Consider the following 18,745-nt stretch of genomic DNA (forward strand, 5'->3'; position numbering starts at 1 on the left):
ACTCAAGTATGGATCTCAGGTATTTCATCTACCACTGAGTTTTAGCAGAGTGAAGCAGAACAGACTGTAATTTCACTGAGTCAATAGGCCTACAGAGCACTTCCTCCCCCTACAGCTTACAAATGGAAACACAGCTAAACATCTCGTGTGGATAGGTGGAGAAAGTGCATGCATGGTGAGAATGTATTGAGAATTGTATTGGGTAGTTAGAGGGAGGTTTAGATTTAGTTCATTCTTTTTCATTTTACTTTACAGAACTAGGCCCAACTAATTATAATTTTGAGTCTGGAGACTGTCCTTCATTTAGATAAAAGTACTAATACCACACTGTTAAAATACTCTGTTACAATCAATCTGTTACAAACATCCCCACTCTAAATTTTAAATAAAAGACAACAGAAAAAATAAACATCCACAATAAAAAAATGTCAAACATCGTATTTTATAAGCTCTTATGTTTTTCGTGCAATAAAAAAGTTTTAATATGGAAACTACAGCATCTAGATACCCTTAATGTAAAATTAGAGTATTTCCCTCTGAGATGTGGTAGAGTAAAAGTAAAGTAAGTGCTCAAGTGAAGTACAACTACCTCAAATATTACACCTAAGTACAGTACTTGAGTTAATGCACTGAGTAACTTTCCACCACGGCTAATTTGAGACAAAAGAGTAAAACGTGTAACTCCCCTGTCCCTGACTCAAGCGACAGGAAGCGTTGCATCACTACGACTGAACATGTATGTAAAACGCAAACAAAGTGCCGCCTCACGTGGGCTGGACGCCCCTGCTGAACCACCAATCACAGCCTCCCCCCGGTTGTTGATGAGCACTGATTGGCTCGCGGGGACGGGCGCAGTGCACGGCAACGTCAAAATGTTTTCTCTGGTACAATGATGCGGTAATGCCTACTCATCCTCAGCCAACTGTGGTACACATTTTGGGGAGCTCGTTGCCATGGATCAAAATCACAAGCAGGACGAGGAGAGCGATCTGTTCGCCGGCTTCCGCAGGGCATATAAATCCTTCGCCACTGAGGCCATTCATGTCGGTCAGGAGCCGGAGCAGTGGAAGTCAATGGCTGTAGTGCCGCCGATTTCTCTGTCTACCACGTTCAAGCAGCTCGGACCAGGAAATCATGCCGTAAGTAGCCCTATATGCTCCTAGTTATTCAAGGCGGAGGAGCAGGGGGGGTTTCCGGTGGTATGCACGTGCCTGAAGAAGACCCTACGCTGCTTTGTGCACGAGGACTAAGAAAGGCTTTAAATTAGAATTTCGTTATTTTTCAGGCTAAAAAATAATAACATGAGCCACAAAACATTTCAAGTTAAAGAACAAAGTAATATCTGTACGTCTTAAGAATAGCCTATAATTTATGAGTATATTTTTAATATAGCGTAATCATGACTGACTGAGTCACTCTGCTGCCGAGGACGAATAGCGTTCAGCACTTCTTTAATCCCAGTGGGCAATCGAGCCTTAAAGCAGCCACGCTAAACATGAATAACACAACAAAACAATATCCAAACAAAAAAAGTAACCAGGAATAGTAAGCATAAGATTGAACCTTGTACCTGTCCTCAATAGCTGGTATTTTTTTAATGGCCATTATAAATAAATACAGAGATAGTGGGTGTCCTCATAAGCCCTGCAATTAAGTAACTGAAACAAATGACTAAAATCTTAACTAGAAACTCAACAACTCAACAACCTTGACAAGTCTAAATCTATACACAACAATGTTGTCTGGTAATATTCTATACATTGCATAGATTAGTTATGGGAATAACTATACAGGGACTTAATATACACACAGGTCATAATAAAACAATGCAAAAACATTTATTTTAATTTAGATATTGTTAGCTTCTGTGTGTGTGTGTTAGTGACTGTGCCCATGTGTTATACACCTGTACTACCTTTTAAATATCAAACTTCATAATAACAATAAGAATAAACTTTATTTGTAGAGCACTTTTCACAAAGTGCCTTTCAATATTAGAATACAATCCAAAAAATGAAAATTACAAAACATTTCCTTAAACATACACCTAAACACATAAAGACATACTTAAATATACATATATTTGCCAATGCATATACATGGTCTTTGGAAGGGAACCTATCTTAAGAGAGACATCTTATCTTCATTATTTCTCTCTTGTTGAAAATTACCTCAAGGCCATGTCTGGGAATCCAGACTAAAACCATTCTGTGTGGGTTACTATCCAGCATTCCCCCTTTATCATCATATCCTTCCTGTAGTTTAGGTAGTTGGCATTTTTGCTGCAAACAAGGTTTAACTGTTACAATTTGAGTAGAGTGCGACACGAACACAACTTGCTTTGCCTCTTCTGTATCGCAGGAAATCGATTCCCCTTAAGATCCAATTCCAATGAAAAAAGTCCTGCATGTACTTTTCTCATGTGCATAGCCTTTTTTTTTTTTTTTTTTTTTTTAAAAGTCACTGATACTTCACAGGGATCTTTCTCAAGTCACACGGGGGGCATTATCACACATTAACTTTTAGAACTGCAAGTTATCTCTACCAATGATTATAGTGTAGCTTAGTCTTGATCTGTCTAACGCCAAGATTACTAGTTTGCAAGTGCCATTGTGTCACATAAACAGCACCCAAGGCCCAATCCAGTAAGGAGGGGAGTGAGTGGTTTTTAATGGTTCCTAGTTTAAGACTAATCTTGAGGCATATGTGAAGCATTAACAGCTAAAGCTGCATCTTCAGTTTGGAAAAGAATAACCTCAAACCACCGAACACACAAATCTCTCGACCTCTTGACCTCCTGTTGTCGAAATATTCAAACCATAGAGAACTAAACAGACTGGAACCGTAACAGTAGGCGTATCAACCACTTCCTTTACTACTGCATATTTACTTCTCTGCAACTATGACTGAAGGCATCCAGCCTTCATTTATCCAAACATGTCTTCTTTATAAACAGTAAAAAAAACAACAAACAAGCAACAATAAGCTCAGGGCGTCCTCTAGCTCAGTGAGTAGAGCATCTGCTTAATATAGGCTGAGTCCTTTGCAGTTGCCCAGGTTTGATTCGAGCCTACGGCCCTTCGTTCCCCATTCTGTCTCCCCCTTTCTTGTCATTCTATAGCTGCTCTATAATAAAGGCAATAAAAGCCAAAAAATAATCTTAAAAAGAACAACAAAAAAACAATATGCTCATATAACGGTTATTATTGTTACATAAATCAGTTGTTATATTTGTAAGTTACTGGGCGAGGTCTTCCTTTCTCACGGATTTTAGTCATGCATACATATGGCAATAGACACATTTAAGCTCTGCCTATGTTTGAAAGTGGCAAGTCAGTACAGGCATGTGTAATGTGCTGTTTAACACTGTTGGCCTGTTTCCAGCCTCTTTCACAATAAAGAAGTTGCATTAAGGAATTTATGCTCCCATCCCGCAGGGCAAAAAACTAAACTTTATTAATGCACACCTGTATTTGGGCCAAAAAACTGCTTCTTGTTGATGTTGGAACAACATATATTTGTATAAATGTTCATTAAAGTGGCTGAAATGTCTTGTTTTTATGTAGGGGTTTGAATACAGCCGCAGTGGAAACCCTACAAGAAACTGTCTTGAGAAGGCAGTGGCTGCTTTGGATGGAGCGAAGTATTGTAAGTATATATTATAACACACATTCAAATAATTATGACTGGCATATTTCACATTGAAAGGGAAGGTTTAATAAAAGAGATCATCATGCCTTAAACAGCAGTCACAATGGAGGCAATGCATGCAACGTGTAGCCTGTGTTTCCACTGACATGAAAAGGATCTTTTGTCATTTTTGCTTTCCCCCCACAGGTATTGCTGTTGCCTCGGGGCTGGCAGCCACAGTGACCATCACTCACATGCTCAAAGCAGGTGATGGAATTGTCTGCATGGATGATGTGTACGGAGGTGAGACACCCCTTCAACAACTGACTAGAAAGATATAATGCAACCATTAAATGTCTTACATGCCATTAGAAACCCACCCACCCACCACCTGTAAAAAAAATCTAGTTCATGTAAAGTGAAAGCATATAGTGTGAGTTGGTTTATGAATCACACATTCTTTTTCGGGGAAATTTTAACTAAGTTTCACTTTCTGGATTACAAAGGCACAAATCGCTACTTCCAAAGAATCGCAGCTGAAGTTGGCTTGGAGGTGTCTTTTGCTGACTGCACGAAACCAGAGCAGCTGAAGGCCGCTCTGAAGGCCAACACTAAAGTAGGTCAAAGAAAGATGATAAGAATAACGTGTGTGGTGTGTTTATATTGTGTGTGCAGTTTGATCTCTTATTCAACAGGTTTCATCATTTAAAGTGACCGTTTTGCCAGTGTTATGTATCTGGGTGTGTAATTTCCATCTGGTTAGTCATTGTGTGCATTGTGTGTGCAGTATGTCAGTTGAGATATCTCTCACATTTGTCACAGGGGAATGTGTGTTTGCCATCATTTTGGATGTACTCTCCTAAATGTTAGAGGATGGAATCCCTGGAGGCCCCGCGATATGATATTATCACGATACAATATTATAGCGATTGTAAATGTTTTGCTACATACTCAGTATTGTGATACATTATTATTATCATTTTTCAACTGCAAATTATGTCCCCGGAGAAAAAAAATAGTCTGAATCTGTTTTATTTAATGAGATAATCACATTAACAGTCTGTTTATCCCCTTTTAGTCATTTTTATTGCAGCTACATGTTTCTTGCGGACTGAAAAAAACAATGGATTGTATATATGATATATACAATTAAATGATTAGATTAATAGCTTATATAATTTGAAAAAATCAATAAGTGGCATCTGTACACATATCTGTACACATCTGTATGTGTATCGATACAATATTACAAAGGAAAACATTGCAATACTACTATACTACTACTACTCACACTACTACCACCACCCCATACCCCCCCCCCCCCCCCCCCCCCCCCCCCAATCCTAAACATGCTGCTTCTTTGTGTAGCTGGTGTGGATTGAGACGCCCACCAACCCCACAATGAAGGTCGTCGACATCAAGGCTTGTTCTGACTTGGCCCACGAGTACAGCAAAGACATAGTGGTGGTTGTTGACAACACCTTTATGTCTGCCTACTTCCAGGTAAGAGTAATAAATGAGGGCTTCATGCTCTTTTGACTTTTACAGTGCAGTTAATAATTTCCTGCCATCCAATTCCAGTTCAGGTGGAAACAAGTCACTGATTAACTTGTGTGCTCGTCTTGTGCTCTCTTAGCGCCCCTTGGCTTTGGGAGCCGATATCTGCATGTACTCAGCCACTAAATACATGAACGGTAAGGAGTGTGCGTTTTCCCGTTTCACTAGCTTAAGATTTCCTCAAAATTTGATACGATCTAAACCAAAAAAGTTTGTTTCACAAAAATGCACCAGTGCTAGGGCCACTGTTGGGAAGGATAGAAAAGGTGAGAACAGCCCGTTTGCTTGCATGTGAAAATGAGAAAAGACGAAGACATGTAATCAGTAATTACTGTCCTTATAATTAAAGGATTATGCATTTACTTTACTTTATGAAAAGACCAACCTTTCTCTTGTTCCTGTCTTTATGTTTGGCAGGTCACAGTGATGTCGTCATGGGTCTGGCCTCAATGAACCGGGATGATCTGTACGATCGACTGAAGTTTCTGCAAAATGGTGAGAGGAAAGAACAAATGAAACAAATTTTTACTGATAAAACATTTGGACAAAATGTCACTCAACAGGTTACATTGTGAGTGGCTGACTTGAAGGACTGCTGCAGACATACAGGGTTCCCACACATTTATATGGACTAAAGTTCAGAACTTTTTTCAGACAAATCAGATTCAAACTTTTCGAACACGATTTTAGCTACGTGGCATACAGGAAGAAAGAGATGAAGAATACAAGCGAATTAAAGGTGTGTTACATCAGCAGCTACAGTACAGAAGATTACAGTAACAATTTCATTAATCACGACAAAATTTCATGACTTTTCCAAAACGTTCAATGATTTTGACAAATTCTATTATTTTACCTGGCCTGGAAAATGTGAATGTGAAATTTCATAACTTTTCCAGGTTTTCCATGACTGTGAGAATGTTAGATATACTGTACATTAGACGAGTCCTGAAACAAGTCAACTGACAAAACATTGCTAACTTGAAAGTTGGCATCTGGTTTAAGTTATTTATCTAGCAAGAAGCAAAAGGTTTGCTTCTCTTATAGACCTGAAATTGGTTAAGAAAACAATTCTCAGAAACTTCCCTTCATGTCCTTTTTTTGCCTCGCACAGTATTTGGTGGACTGGTTATTTCAACATGACCTACATTCACTCATTAAACAACCAAAACATGCTCCGGATGCCAAAGTTCTGCACCAATTTAAAACCTTTTCAGAAGGAAGTATTTGTTTCTACTTTTGTTGTTTGTCTGATCTGGGTTTTGGAAGGCTTTGTGACCTCTTTGTTTTGTATTTTCCCCTTGTGATTTTGCCTTGTTTCAGCACTGGGTTGTGTCCCGTCTCCCTTCGACTGCTTCCTGTGTAACCGAGGACTGAAGACGCTACACCTGCGGATGGAGCGGCACTTCAAGAATGCCATGGCTGCTGCCAAGTTTCTGGAGGCGGATCCCAGGGTGGAGCGCGTTATCTTCCCAGGTGGAGTTTCACAAACAAGTTTGATACAAGGATATTGTACATGCCCATTATTCCAACAAGCTCCAGCTGTTACTTGATAGTTTACAGGGGTGTGGAGAAACGCCATAAACCACAAGGTGTTCTGAGGACACAACTGTTGCATTGTGTATTGTCAGTTGGGATCATTTACGGACATTTTGCCTTTGAGAGGCCTTTCACAGTGAATTCTGAATAATCTTTTCACGTAAAGGATTGAATTGATATCTTACAATTTGACGCCATGCCTTTGCAGTGTTTTACCCACTTGGTTACAGTTGGTTGTGCTGCTTCACACAGAGCCTTGAGTCAAAACAAAAAAGGCTCATGAGCAAAAAATAATAATCCTCTCACAAGTAGCATGCTGCAGAAAAAACACAAGTTACAAAGACTACACTTTTTTCATAATGAAGCATAATGGATTCATTAGCACTCCTGCCTCTGATTTATCTCTCTGATAGGCATACCTGCAAAAAGACAGCACATGATGCACATGAAGATTCTTCCTTCTTTCATCGTGCAATGATACACAACAGCTGGCTCTGCCTATTAACTCATCTTTTCACACCCATAAAGCCTTACAGTTTAGGGTGTATTTTTGTAACCTCTAAAAACATCTGCAGCTGTTTGAGTTGCAGCAAACTAAAGGAGAGGTAAACACTCCGAGGCTAGAATAAACTTGTCATACTTCTTTTTTGTACTACCAAAAAGCAATGACAATTAACGGTTTCAAACACGCTGTCTATGAACATGCACACCTCCACTTGCCCATGCTTTAATGACCATAACATCCTGTAATCACTACCTGACTGTTGTTTCATGTTTTTTCCTCTCTCTCACAGGCCTGCCCTCTCACCCCCAGCATGAAGTGATGAAGAAACAATGCACAGGATGTCCGGGAATGATCACCTTCTACATTAAGGGGAAACTCGAGCATGCCAGCGCCTTTCTCAGTAACCTCAAAGTAAATTGGCAATGAATTTATATTTGATCTAGATCTGGTTTTGTGTTGTGGAAGAGGAAAGGGTTGTGAGGGCTTAGAGGCTTCTGAAAAATTACTTGATCAGAGTCCCAGACTGAGAGAGCAGGTTAGGTGAAAAACACTGTAACAATAAAATAAGTATTCTATTAGTATTCTATCAAAGCACTGAAATCTTGCCTGCAGCTGCTAAGGTAAAACAATAATGGAAATGTTTTCAAGAAATCTTACACATGGCTCCTTTAAACCTGACACAAAACTAAATTGCGCCAAAGAATGACTTAAAGTACATCCCAAAACCATTAAATTTGTTTATCTCGATCCCTATTAAATAGCCTCATGCTGATTATGTTTTAATTTTTCCTAAGCATTTATAAGTATTTTAATAGACCTCAAAATGCTTACTGTTTGTATATTTGAAATGTAATCAAAGAATATGACATTGGCTTGGTAGGTTTCTGTAGTAGGTTACTTGTCAACTTTTGGGACGTAGCATCTCGATTCCCTCTACTACTTTTCACTTGGTGTTCACATTATTGATGCCCTGCTTATGTTTCACTTCATTTCCTCTGTTGTCTTATTTCAGTTGTTTGCAATAGCTGAGAGCCTTGGAGGTTACGAAAGTTTAGCAGAACATCCGTAAGTATCCTGCAGAATTTTAATATATTACATACATAGGATTTTAGTATGTTGCTTTGAATTTGTAATAGAACAGTAGTAAAAATGTATAAATATTTTTAAAAGTTGCATGTAAAACATTAAATTACACAAAATCTAACTTCAACATACAATCTTATAAAACTGAAACCTTTAGCAACTGTAGTTTAAGATGTAATGTAACACGTAGCACCACAAGAGGGCAGCAGAGATCAAGATAAAAAAAAAAAATCCTATCAGCCTTGCAAACTGATCTTTAATGAAGACATTTTACTTCTATTATAAGTCTGTGTCTCTGCTCTAATCTCTGTTAAAACAGCAGGATGTCTTTCTGTAATGACTTTTATTTAAATTGCACCATCCTTTATCATAATTTAGGGCGATCATGACCCATGCATCAGTGCCAGAAAAGGAGAGGGTTGTTCTGGGGATCAGTGACACACTGATCCGGCTCTCTGTGGGACTGGAGGATGAGGCCGACATCATCGAAGACCTGGAGCAAGCACTAGCTGCTGCTGTAAGTAACATCCCACACCCAGAGTACCAGATAGATCTTCAAAACATTTTGTTTCATCAATCAAAATTTAACTGTTAAAATGACAAAACAAAGTTTGTGGGAGGCAGGGATGATTTTCAGCTCTCCTAATAAGTGATGGGATCTAAAGCACACTTATTTGTTTGTCAGAGGTGTTCAGGGAGAGTTTTTTTTGTGATGTGTACAGAATAACCACATTATACATTAAAGCCTTTTTCTGTGGCAATTAAAATCAGGGTTCCCACACATTGTCATAGACAAAATTTCAAAACTTATCAATGACTTTCCAGTTACCCCATTTTTTTCTTTTGCCTAAAGCCCTCAGAGACTCAAACTCTATTCAAACATAATTTCAGTATTCCAACTGTGTACAGGACAGCTGAAAAATGTGAAAATCCAACAATAAATTCTGTTTTTACGGTTTCTGTCTATTATAAATAGTTTAATTTCTGCAATTTTTAAAGAAAACTTGCCTCCATAAATCTGAAAGCATTAAAAATTGCTAATCATTACATTTTTTTCTAACCCTAACCCTAAAAAAAGAGAAGAAAAATCACCAAACTTTTAAAGAAAACAAGCCTTCTGGACATTTTTTTATCTGTAAAAATGTTTTTCTTAAAAAATGACTTTTTTTTTTTTTTTTAATGAAGAAAGATGGCCAAAAACTTTTAAAGAAAACATGCCCTCCAAACCCATTTTCTTAAAAACAAAACAAACAAAAAAGTCTCCATAAAGCAGTTTTTCTGCTGTTTCAGGCATTAATGTTTTCATTACTATCCATAACATACATACATAACATAACTCCTCACACCTCCAAAGCATTCTGGATAATGTGCTATATGGGATAACTTCTGCGAAAGGAGATCCAGTTGCTACATGTGGCTCACTAATGATTAATCAGAGGTTAAATGCACCTGAGTGCCTTTGTGTACTTTACTAGTACAAGGTTATCTCTTACCTCAGAGCTGAGTGGGATGTCACATGAGTTAAGACCTGCACTTGTGAGTATTATTAAAAAAAAACACTGGCGCAAGCAAGTGTCCAGAAAATACCTATATTAAGTATTGGTAGTATTCAGATCCTTTACTTTAAGTAAAACTACTAATACCAAACTGTAAAAATACTCTGTTACAAGTAAAAATCTTGCATTGAAAGGTTATTCAGAAAAAAAAGCACTTAACGTATTAAAAGTAAAAGTACCCAGTGCAGGAAAATCTAAAAACTCAAAATTATTTAACAACAATGAAAAAGTAACTAACTTAGATAAATGTGTTGATAGCACAATATTTTTCTCTGAGATGTAGTGGAGTAAAAGTATATAGAGACATGGAAATACTCAAAGTACAAGTACCTCAAATCTGTGTTTAAGTACAATACTTGAGAAAATGTACTTTGTTGCATTCCACCACTGATTTTAAGAATATTTAAAATGACTGTTCTAATTTCTACTGTTCAACTAACTGTTCCCATTAAGAGCTGAAACTAAGCCGGCTGCACCTTTTTTACTTTCACATTACCAGGTACACAACAAACTATGTATTTGACCCGAGAGATGCAGTATAAAGCACATCGGTCAAAATGAAGCAAAATATGGTCCAGGGAAGAAGTGGCAATTATCTTGGGAGACATTTAGGGAGAGCCAGGCCATGAAGAGTTGCAGACCAGGATTGAGTTAGGTATGCAGTGGTCGCACGCTTTGAACTTTTCATGACCAGATCTATCAGTCCCCCTCAGTGTGGTCCACTGTGGATATTGCTCCGTTTGCACTTGCTCAGCAATTCCTGACAGTTTATATTGTTCATGTGTCATCTCCCAAAGTCATCCTTCTTTGTGTTACCCTCTTAAAGTTAAAAAGGATGTATAGATTCTCTCATCACTCATATCTTAAAAACACTTGATTTATTAGCTGCATGTCCTTACTTTTGTTGTGGAAGAAAATCAAAGTATTTCTGCACTGTAGACCAACAGATTGCTCATCAAAGGTGCAGCAGTATTTCTAGAATCCATTTTCAAGTTCATTGCTTAGTTTCAGCTTTTCTCACTTTGTGTGCACAGTTGGCTCTTAGATCTGGCCTGGATCGTCCAGCCATCTGCATTTTTATCACCCTTTTTCTCCCATCAAACGGCTGGTGTCGACATCTGAGGTTTTACTGCACCTCTGTGTTTCTTTCTGGCCTGGCATGGCGGCTGAGGTTTCAACAAACACACAATATTTTTGACTGAGTCATCATTTTCCCTTTGTATTCATAGATGCATTAAAAGGGAAAAAAACAGAAGCTAATGAAACAGCCAGAATGCAACAGCTCATTTAGAATCAGTTTGGAAATTGATTAAAACATTATCACATTAAAACTATTAACAGAGCTCTAATGTGCTGCTTTTGACTGATTCACCACTAATTCCCACCTAGCCACTGCATTACCGTCAGGAACTTGAGTTTCCCAAAAACATTTTTTTGCCACTTCATGGATTGTGGTCCTTTTTGTTTTTTCCAAGAAAGTGTTTGTGTGTCATTTAAAAAAAAAAATCAAAGTATAGTTTGGGTTTTTTGAAATGGTGTTGTATGGGGTATGTATTACACACAGTAGATGTCAGTTGGCACACATCCAGTTATGAGAAACAGGCTGGAGTCGAGGACAGAAGCGAAGTATTTCCACTGCTTTAACTTTCCATTGAAACAGCCTGTTGTAACAGGGAACCTATTAACAACTTCTTCCCCCTCTATGCTCTCGTCAAAGCTGGTGGCTTTTACTGTGTCACAGAAGCCAAAGTCACACAACAGCACAAACAAACAAACAAACTGCTCGAGGCAACAGTAGACAAGCAGCTCCTGTGGTCAGTGATGCTAAATCATTGTTTTTCTCAGTGGAGTCTGGCTTTGAAGAGGGCGATATAACAGCTTCATTTACCTGTTGAAAATCACTGTCTGACATAAAAGCAAAACTGTGAAAATATTCTAAATATAGCTTACACTTAAACTGATATTCATTTATTTATGTAAGACTTTTTAAGGCATCTAAAATACATTTAGTGCCTACCCCTCTACAGCAGTAGATTGCTTCTGGACTCCAGCCTGCTTCTTCAAACTGGGGGCCTGCTGACTAACATCTACTGTGTGTGATATACAGTACTGTGTTAGGATAAAGTGCGCAATACAACCCCACTATAAATAACCCGAACTATCCCCTTAACTGCAGCCTCATGTCTGTCTGCTGCATTCTGCATGTGGACTGTACAGAGTATTTATTTTACTTTTTCAAAATTTTCTTGACCTGTTGTCTTTTAACAGCATCCAAAGAAATGAAACGTCTGCAGGGCATCCTTGAGGTTGAAACCAGTCGAAGTCGGGAGAAAGACCGGAGGTACCTGGAGTGAAATCCTTGCAGATCGACACTTTGAACCTCAGTTCAGCGCACAAACAGCAGAGATTCATCTATCAGGAAACAACTTGTTCTTTAAAAAACAACTATGCTATCTGTTAATAATTAACCTGATTTTTACATGAGAATCTTTTTACTGCCTATTTTACCAGAACATCTGTTGTAATCTTATTTATCTTATGCTGGGTTTGCTTTGTTTTTATGTTTGTCTTGTTTTACTTGAGTGGTCCTTGGAGGGCTTAAACTGGGCGTAGTTATATTCAGTCAATGCTGATTTCTGAAGGAGAAAACACCAAACATAGTATTTTCTGTAAAAACTTGAGCACTTCAAGCTGCATTTTAATGCACAGAACAATGCTCCAAATGTTATTGCCCTGAGTTCAACTACAACAGTAACCTGCTTTGATTATTTTCTTATTCTAGTTTCCTCTGTAAAAGTGTATTATTGACCTCTCATTAGTCAGACTAAACAGACTCATACAGACGCAGCTGATGTCGCCACCTGCTGACCAAAAGTCAGAAAAATTTCTCTTTACTGCCAAAATCTGCTCAAATATTTTATTAGCTTTTTCAGCACCATATATATCATTTTATAAAAAACATTTCTGCAGAACAAGAAATGATGGATAGAAATGTTTGTGTCAGCGGCAGAATATTGATATGACTGAGAATGTGCTTCATTAAGTTGTAAAGAGGAAGAGAGGAAATCTGAGCACCTTTGAGACTAATCAGGATATTTTCCAAGAAAATGAAGGAGTGTTTGGTGAGCACTTGCCATATTTTGAGCAGAATTTTCCAGCAATGACGGTGTTTGAAGATTTTTATGGGATCAATTGAAGGCTTTTACAGGATAATCATGTTTGAAGAAATGTGTTAAATTCAATTCAAGTGCAAAAAAGTGTCTGGCCTGATAAGAAAAGAAGAATTTTCCCCAGGTCAAGACTTTTTTGCCAATGCAGAGAAAAATATTTCACTCAGGCACTTCCACCTTCTGCTTTTCCCCCTGAAGTCACATCATAGCTCAACTATACGCCTCATTGGGGATAGAGCAGTCAATCAATGCCATTTATGTAACCAATAAAATCCATTAAAATCAGTTTGCAGTATACATCTCTGCGTCTCTCGCTTCCTCTCAACCGTCCCACCGTACAAACACGAGCAGTGTAATTGTGAGTTCAGCATCAGCAACCATAGCAAGTCGATAAGCCACATCCAATTTAGTCTGCGTAGTGGTAGGCAGCACACAGGGGTTTTAGCTGATGGATCAAGCAAGCTAGATGTTTCCTAATGACCAAACCATCAATAACATTTCCACAAGGAGACTGTCAGTTTCAGTTCTCTGTAGAACACCAGTTATTATCTTTAAAGGTTTTGGTTCACTGGAACTTTAATTTCTTGTTACTTGCGAGTGTGTAATGGATTTTACATCTCTGAGAGGCGCCTGAATTAGCTATTAAGATTTTGTGTAAGCCCTGCTACCTCTCAAATCTCTTCCAAAGGCTAATGTGATAATTTAGAGACCACAAACTGCCTCAGAAGACTTAATGAAACCTGGCACATCCAGTTTAGATTGTGCAGATTTGGAGGAAGTGGCGGCCTAAATGGAAACATGGCTGAGGAAGCACTCTGCATTTAAAGATGTTCTACTGAGGTGTTTGAAATTCAGCTCAATTCTCACAGCCTTGACTCTTGTGGCGGGATCTTGCCACTGAGTGTGTGGTTAGACCTTAAAAAACATCATCATTCATTGCAGGTTTTTCAGTGTTTGTCAGCCAGGGCCTTTTTTGGAGAACGCGTCTCTGTCAGACGAGTGTCTGACTGTACAACTAAGTGGAGACTGTGTGGGCTTTAGCTGTTTATTTTACAAATATGACTATAAAATTACATTCACTGCAAAATAATGTGTGCTATCACCAGTTTAAACAACAAAATGTGCAGCGAGAGTCTTCAATATAAACATAAAGTGGCTATTTTGAAACCTAATGTGTGGTTTCACTCTGTTGCATCACAGACAAAAAACAAAACCACCCACTTGCGTTCACTGGAAGAGGTCTGCACTCCTTCACATCTGAAGTCATAGATGACATTCATGCACGCAAATCTGTAGATAAGAGGTTTGGAGCTCAGAGGGTGACTTGCTGTGTCAGTGACTGTGACAGCAGAAATGACAGCAGACAACTGCAGTTTGAAATATTGACTTTGGTTCCCAGAAATCTTGTGAAGTGACATCAGCTGCAAACAGTACAGTCATGTTTGACAGTCTGGAGAGTCTGTGAGAATTACAGTATATTACCAATACATACCAAAGAGATGAGAGAGGTGAAAGATGAGTGGTGAGTCCGGCCTTCTCTTAATAAAATGTTTACTTTTTGCTATTTAGGCAACAGTTTACCTTTGCAAGTTTTTTTTCACCTAAAACCAGTGACAGTTGTACCCAACACCAGAATTTACCCTGAACAATTAACATGGGGTTATGTGCCAATTCCTGCCATCACCAGGAGGTTGCATGGCAACCAGTGGAGGCACCAGAGGCCATATTTACAAAGCTTTCCTGTAAATGGGTCTTCAACAAGGGGGCCGGGACTCGAAGGGAGTCCTCAGAGTTACAGCAGGGGGGGCACTAAATTATTGTTTAATAATTCTTTGAAAGTCTTTTTTTCTTTTCAAAAATTAAAGTATATCTGAAACTACACATTAGATTGAATTCTACATATTCTGCCTGTTGCAAAAAACATATTTTTGTGAAATTGGAGTTTCCTCCCTCAACTACCTGAAAAGCAAACACTGGTCAAGACCACACCTGAGGGTGGTATGGCCTTGTGCCTGACAGCCTCCATCTGCCCAGATAATTATGCAATGCAATTTTGTACTGTAATTCCTATAAAGGGTCCCTGCTCCATCTGTCTTTCTTGGCCTGAAAAATGTTTTAGATGCCTGTTATAGTAAATAGATTCACACCTCGTGATGAAATTCGAAAAAAAAATCTTAGAATTATGACATTTTCTAAGAATTTTCTCTAAAGGTAGGAATAGATCGTGCCAAAGATAACTTATTCACAAAAAGTCTTAGCCCTTGAGAGAGCTCCAAAGATCAGGACTCTAAAAAGGGTTAAGAGTTTCTTAAGCAGAGGAGAAAACTGTGGAAACAAAGAGCGGTAGGAGAAATATTCTCCAAACGCTGAATGACAGTGAGTTAAAAAAAAAACTACATGTTAGATTGTGCTGGAATAATGTTTGTGATGATGCACTCACAACTCTCACCTAACTAATAGCGATATAACGCCAGGAACAGGTCTGGGGGGGTAAATCTGTATCTGATCAAACATTGGAAGCAGACCCATTTACTCTGTCCCACATTAAACAGTTTGTTTGCAGAGAGGAGAGACCTGAGATTAAACAGCAACCATGTGTGGACTGTGTTTTATTGTCGGTGTAAATCACTGTGGGCAAATGAGAAAGTAAATAAACCTGTTTTGTAGTTGATTAAAACCCCACATGTGTCGAGGACCAGTAATGAGTTACAATTAAGAATAACTGCAGTGTAGATCTGGTGGAGTGTTACATGTTAAATGGGGCGTTATGTCCTTTAATTTAACTGTAATTGATGTATTAGCTCTTAAATTAAAGCATACATTAGTAGTGGACTGAATATGAACAAATGAACCAAACTAAAATTTACTCCAGAGTGGCTGACCTTCAGAGTATTGCACTTCATGTACACTGTCATGTTATATAGCTTGGTTGTAATGGACATCCACATTGATGTTCATTTTTATAGCATCTCCTCCACGCCTGGCTCATTATAAACAGTCCTGCAGCTCTGAATGTCAGCCCTGCCAGCTCTGACACCGAGACACTGTAGAGCGTAATCTCACACTTAACCTAGTTTCTGAGTGAAAATGGCCAGAAAATGACCATCATTTTCACAGATTACTCATCTAGTTTAAAGAATTATCCTCTTGGTCTGACCAGAGGTTAACTAACAGTATCTATTTATAAATTTCAAACAATAAAGAGGCCTCTGAAATACAAACAACAGTGTCAGGTGTACAGAAAAAGATAATTACACATTTGAAGAGTTTAAATCCCCCATTCTTCTCTAAACCACTCTGCATTCAAAAGGGATAGATTATAATTAGTCCACTATTGATTCTGAATTATGTCAATTTTGCTGCTTTTCTGGGAAAACCAGAAACAGCAGCTATAGCAGCAGTTGTTGATCTTGTGAGTGGTTACTTACATTAATCCATTTATACCCACAACTGACCTGCAGCCAAGGTCATTGATCTGAAAAGGACATGCTGGGAAATTTGGGATGTTTCTCACAGTCAGTAGATTGTCTGCTGAAACGCTGTTGCCATTAAATATAATGATGTTAAGGCCGGAAGAGGAAAACCATAAAGCACCTGCAGGACAGACAGTATAAATGAAATGTTTTCAACAAATGGCTGAAATAAATGTTTTAGCGCCAAACCTCAGAAAACACTCTGGCTCTAAATATTGCACCATTAGCTCTCACTAGCATTTCATCTTAATAAGTTTTGTTGTTATGGTCACTGACCATATGCATACTGTTGTTACCAGAGGTGTAATTAAAGGTTGAGCACCTGCCTCACCTTCATGACAACCAGCCTTTAATTGTCTGCATCCTTGTTACAGTAGTTATTGATCAGGGCAGCAGCATGCCCTGCTGGCTTTGAATTCAAAAGGTCATGTGGTGGCAATAGAAAATAAATCTACAAGGACAATGAAATTGTGCTTGCGCATGCACCATTTGTTGTCCACTTAAATCCATATTGATTAAAGACTTCATAAACGTTGGGCACAAGTTGCCTCCGTGAATTTTAAAGCCAAACAGCAGCAGCAAACTCAAGGAAAGTTGCCTTGTTGGTAAAGTATGTTAACACATGCATAAGTACTCTTAAAGAACAAAGTCACAGACAAATAACAGACAACAGCTAAGGTAACAAGCTAAACAAAAATACAAGCAACGGAAAAATTATATAAATGCAAGAGATGAGCAACAAACTATACAGTTAGGCTGATTAGTTTGTAATGCACTACACATATAGGATTGCAGAGGTAGTGAAATCAATTTTGCAAGAAATATTGTACGGACAATATAGAAGTTAAAATATCTAAATATGTGTGACAATAAAAGGATATCATGCTACTTTACTGAATTTGTAACACTATAATATATATCAGCGTTATAGATAAGACCAATTAAACCCAGAACAAGTCATGACCAAGACCAGAGTGTATCAAGACCGAAAGAAGATCAAGTATGTAATATTCATCCATGTTGGCCGATTGCAATATTTCATTTTCAAGACAATATCTGTGGATACCAATGGTGTGCTGATATTATAATGCATCCCTACCAGAATTCTCTTTGTCTGAGACTGAGACAAGACTGGGTGGTTGAGTTCAAGACGAGACCAGGATTTTCAAAAAGTGGTCTCAAGACCACAATCAATGTCTAGTACAACAACTCTGTCCTATAATATAGGCGATTTGAGAAAAAAAAACAGAAACAACAAAAAGAGGAAAAAGTAACTTCCCAAGGATCATGCATTTTAAAAACTTCGGTGTATGTCATGAACTTTGATCAGAGAAAATCAACATACTTCATCATCAGAGGCGGGTTCAGATGGATTCAAACAATGGACACAGTCAAGAAAACTCCACCTGAAGGCATCATGCGCATGCATGATAAGACTGGACAGACTGTGTGTTGCAAATTTTCACTTAAGCAGCATGACAAGGGGGTCTAATGGCCTTTAAAGAAAATCTCATACGAGTCAAAATAGATAAATTTTCTATTTTTCCGTGTGCATGGGTGTCTGCATATAAACATACTATTGTTTATATGCAGATATATTGGTACTCTGTAAACACTTTGGTGGAGGTGTGCTGCAGCTAAATGACATGAGGGCATCTGCAACTCTCACCATGTCAAGCAAAGGCTGATACATTATGCATGTTCTTTACTTGGGGCTAAAATTTGTACCAGCACAGCATGACATGCTGTCCTCTGCATACATGCATGGAAACAGACGAAGCAGAAAATTACCTCGTTTCTCATTATTACCCTCTGTCTTCTGAGACGTATTAGATCTGTGCATGTTCCTAAGAACTCATCAATACACCATGTGTGTTTGCGCTGCTTCCTCAGAGAGAAGAAGGTCCAACAGGAGTCCATCAGATCAGACAGTGGAATAAAGTACCTCCGGAATAAGGAAATAAGTTGTCAGTGTTAACACGGAGGAGATGGATGCGTCGGCAGGCTGAGCTGGAGGGAATATTTTCCCTGCCCCTGACCCTGTCGAGGTGAGGCATCATATCAATTATTTACACTCCGAGGTTTGTTGTGATGTTGAGAGGACGGACAGAGCAGATTCAGCTCTCCCACAGTTTCAATGTGATGTTTCATTTGTTTCCCAGAAGTCCTTCTCTTTGCTGCTGGAAATTCATCATCCAGTAAATATATAAAAAAAAAACCATCCTGTACAGG

General features: G+C 38.5%; 1 protein-coding gene across 1 annotated transcript; it reads left to right on the forward strand.

The window, feature by feature from the left end:
* Positions 1–885: 885 nt before the first annotated feature.
* Positions 886–13,337, forward strand: LOC121966044 (cystathionine gamma-lyase-like). The gene is made up of 12 exons (XM_042516150.1): positions 886–1,139; positions 3,567–3,648; positions 3,838–3,933; positions 4,137–4,246; positions 4,999–5,133; positions 5,267–5,324; positions 5,605–5,682; positions 6,511–6,663; positions 7,521–7,642; positions 8,244–8,296; positions 8,693–8,831; positions 12,139–13,337. The coding sequence occupies exons 1-12, from the start codon at positions 954–956 to the stop codon at positions 12,151–12,153; spliced, it is 1,227 nt and encodes a 408-aa protein (XP_042372084.1). The 5' UTR covers positions 886–953; the 3' UTR covers positions 12,154–13,337.
* The last annotated feature ends 5,408 nt before the right edge of the window (positions 13,338–18,745 follow it).

This window comes from Plectropomus leopardus, chromosome 3 (assembly GCF_008729295.1).
Source record: "Plectropomus leopardus isolate mb chromosome 3, YSFRI_Pleo_2.0, whole genome shotgun sequence".
NCBI classification, from domain to species: Eukaryota; Metazoa; Chordata; class Actinopteri; order Perciformes; family Serranidae; genus Plectropomus; species Plectropomus leopardus.

What these genes read in the sequence shown, in the direction of transcription:
- LOC121966044 (XM_042516150.1), top strand. Translation starts at nt 954, where the DNA reads ATGGATCAAAATCACAAGCAGGACGAGGAGAGCGATCTGTTCGCCGGC. An exon ending in TCGGACCAGGAAATCATGCC is followed by an intron (nt 1,140 to 3,566) that starts GTAAGTAGCCCT and finishes GTTTTTATGTAG; the next exon opens with GGGTTTGAATACAGCCGCAG. An exon ending in TTTGGATGGAGCGAAGTATT is followed by an intron (nt 3,649 to 3,837) that starts GTAAGTATATAT and finishes TTCCCCCCACAG; the next exon opens with GTATTGCTGTTGCCTCGGGG.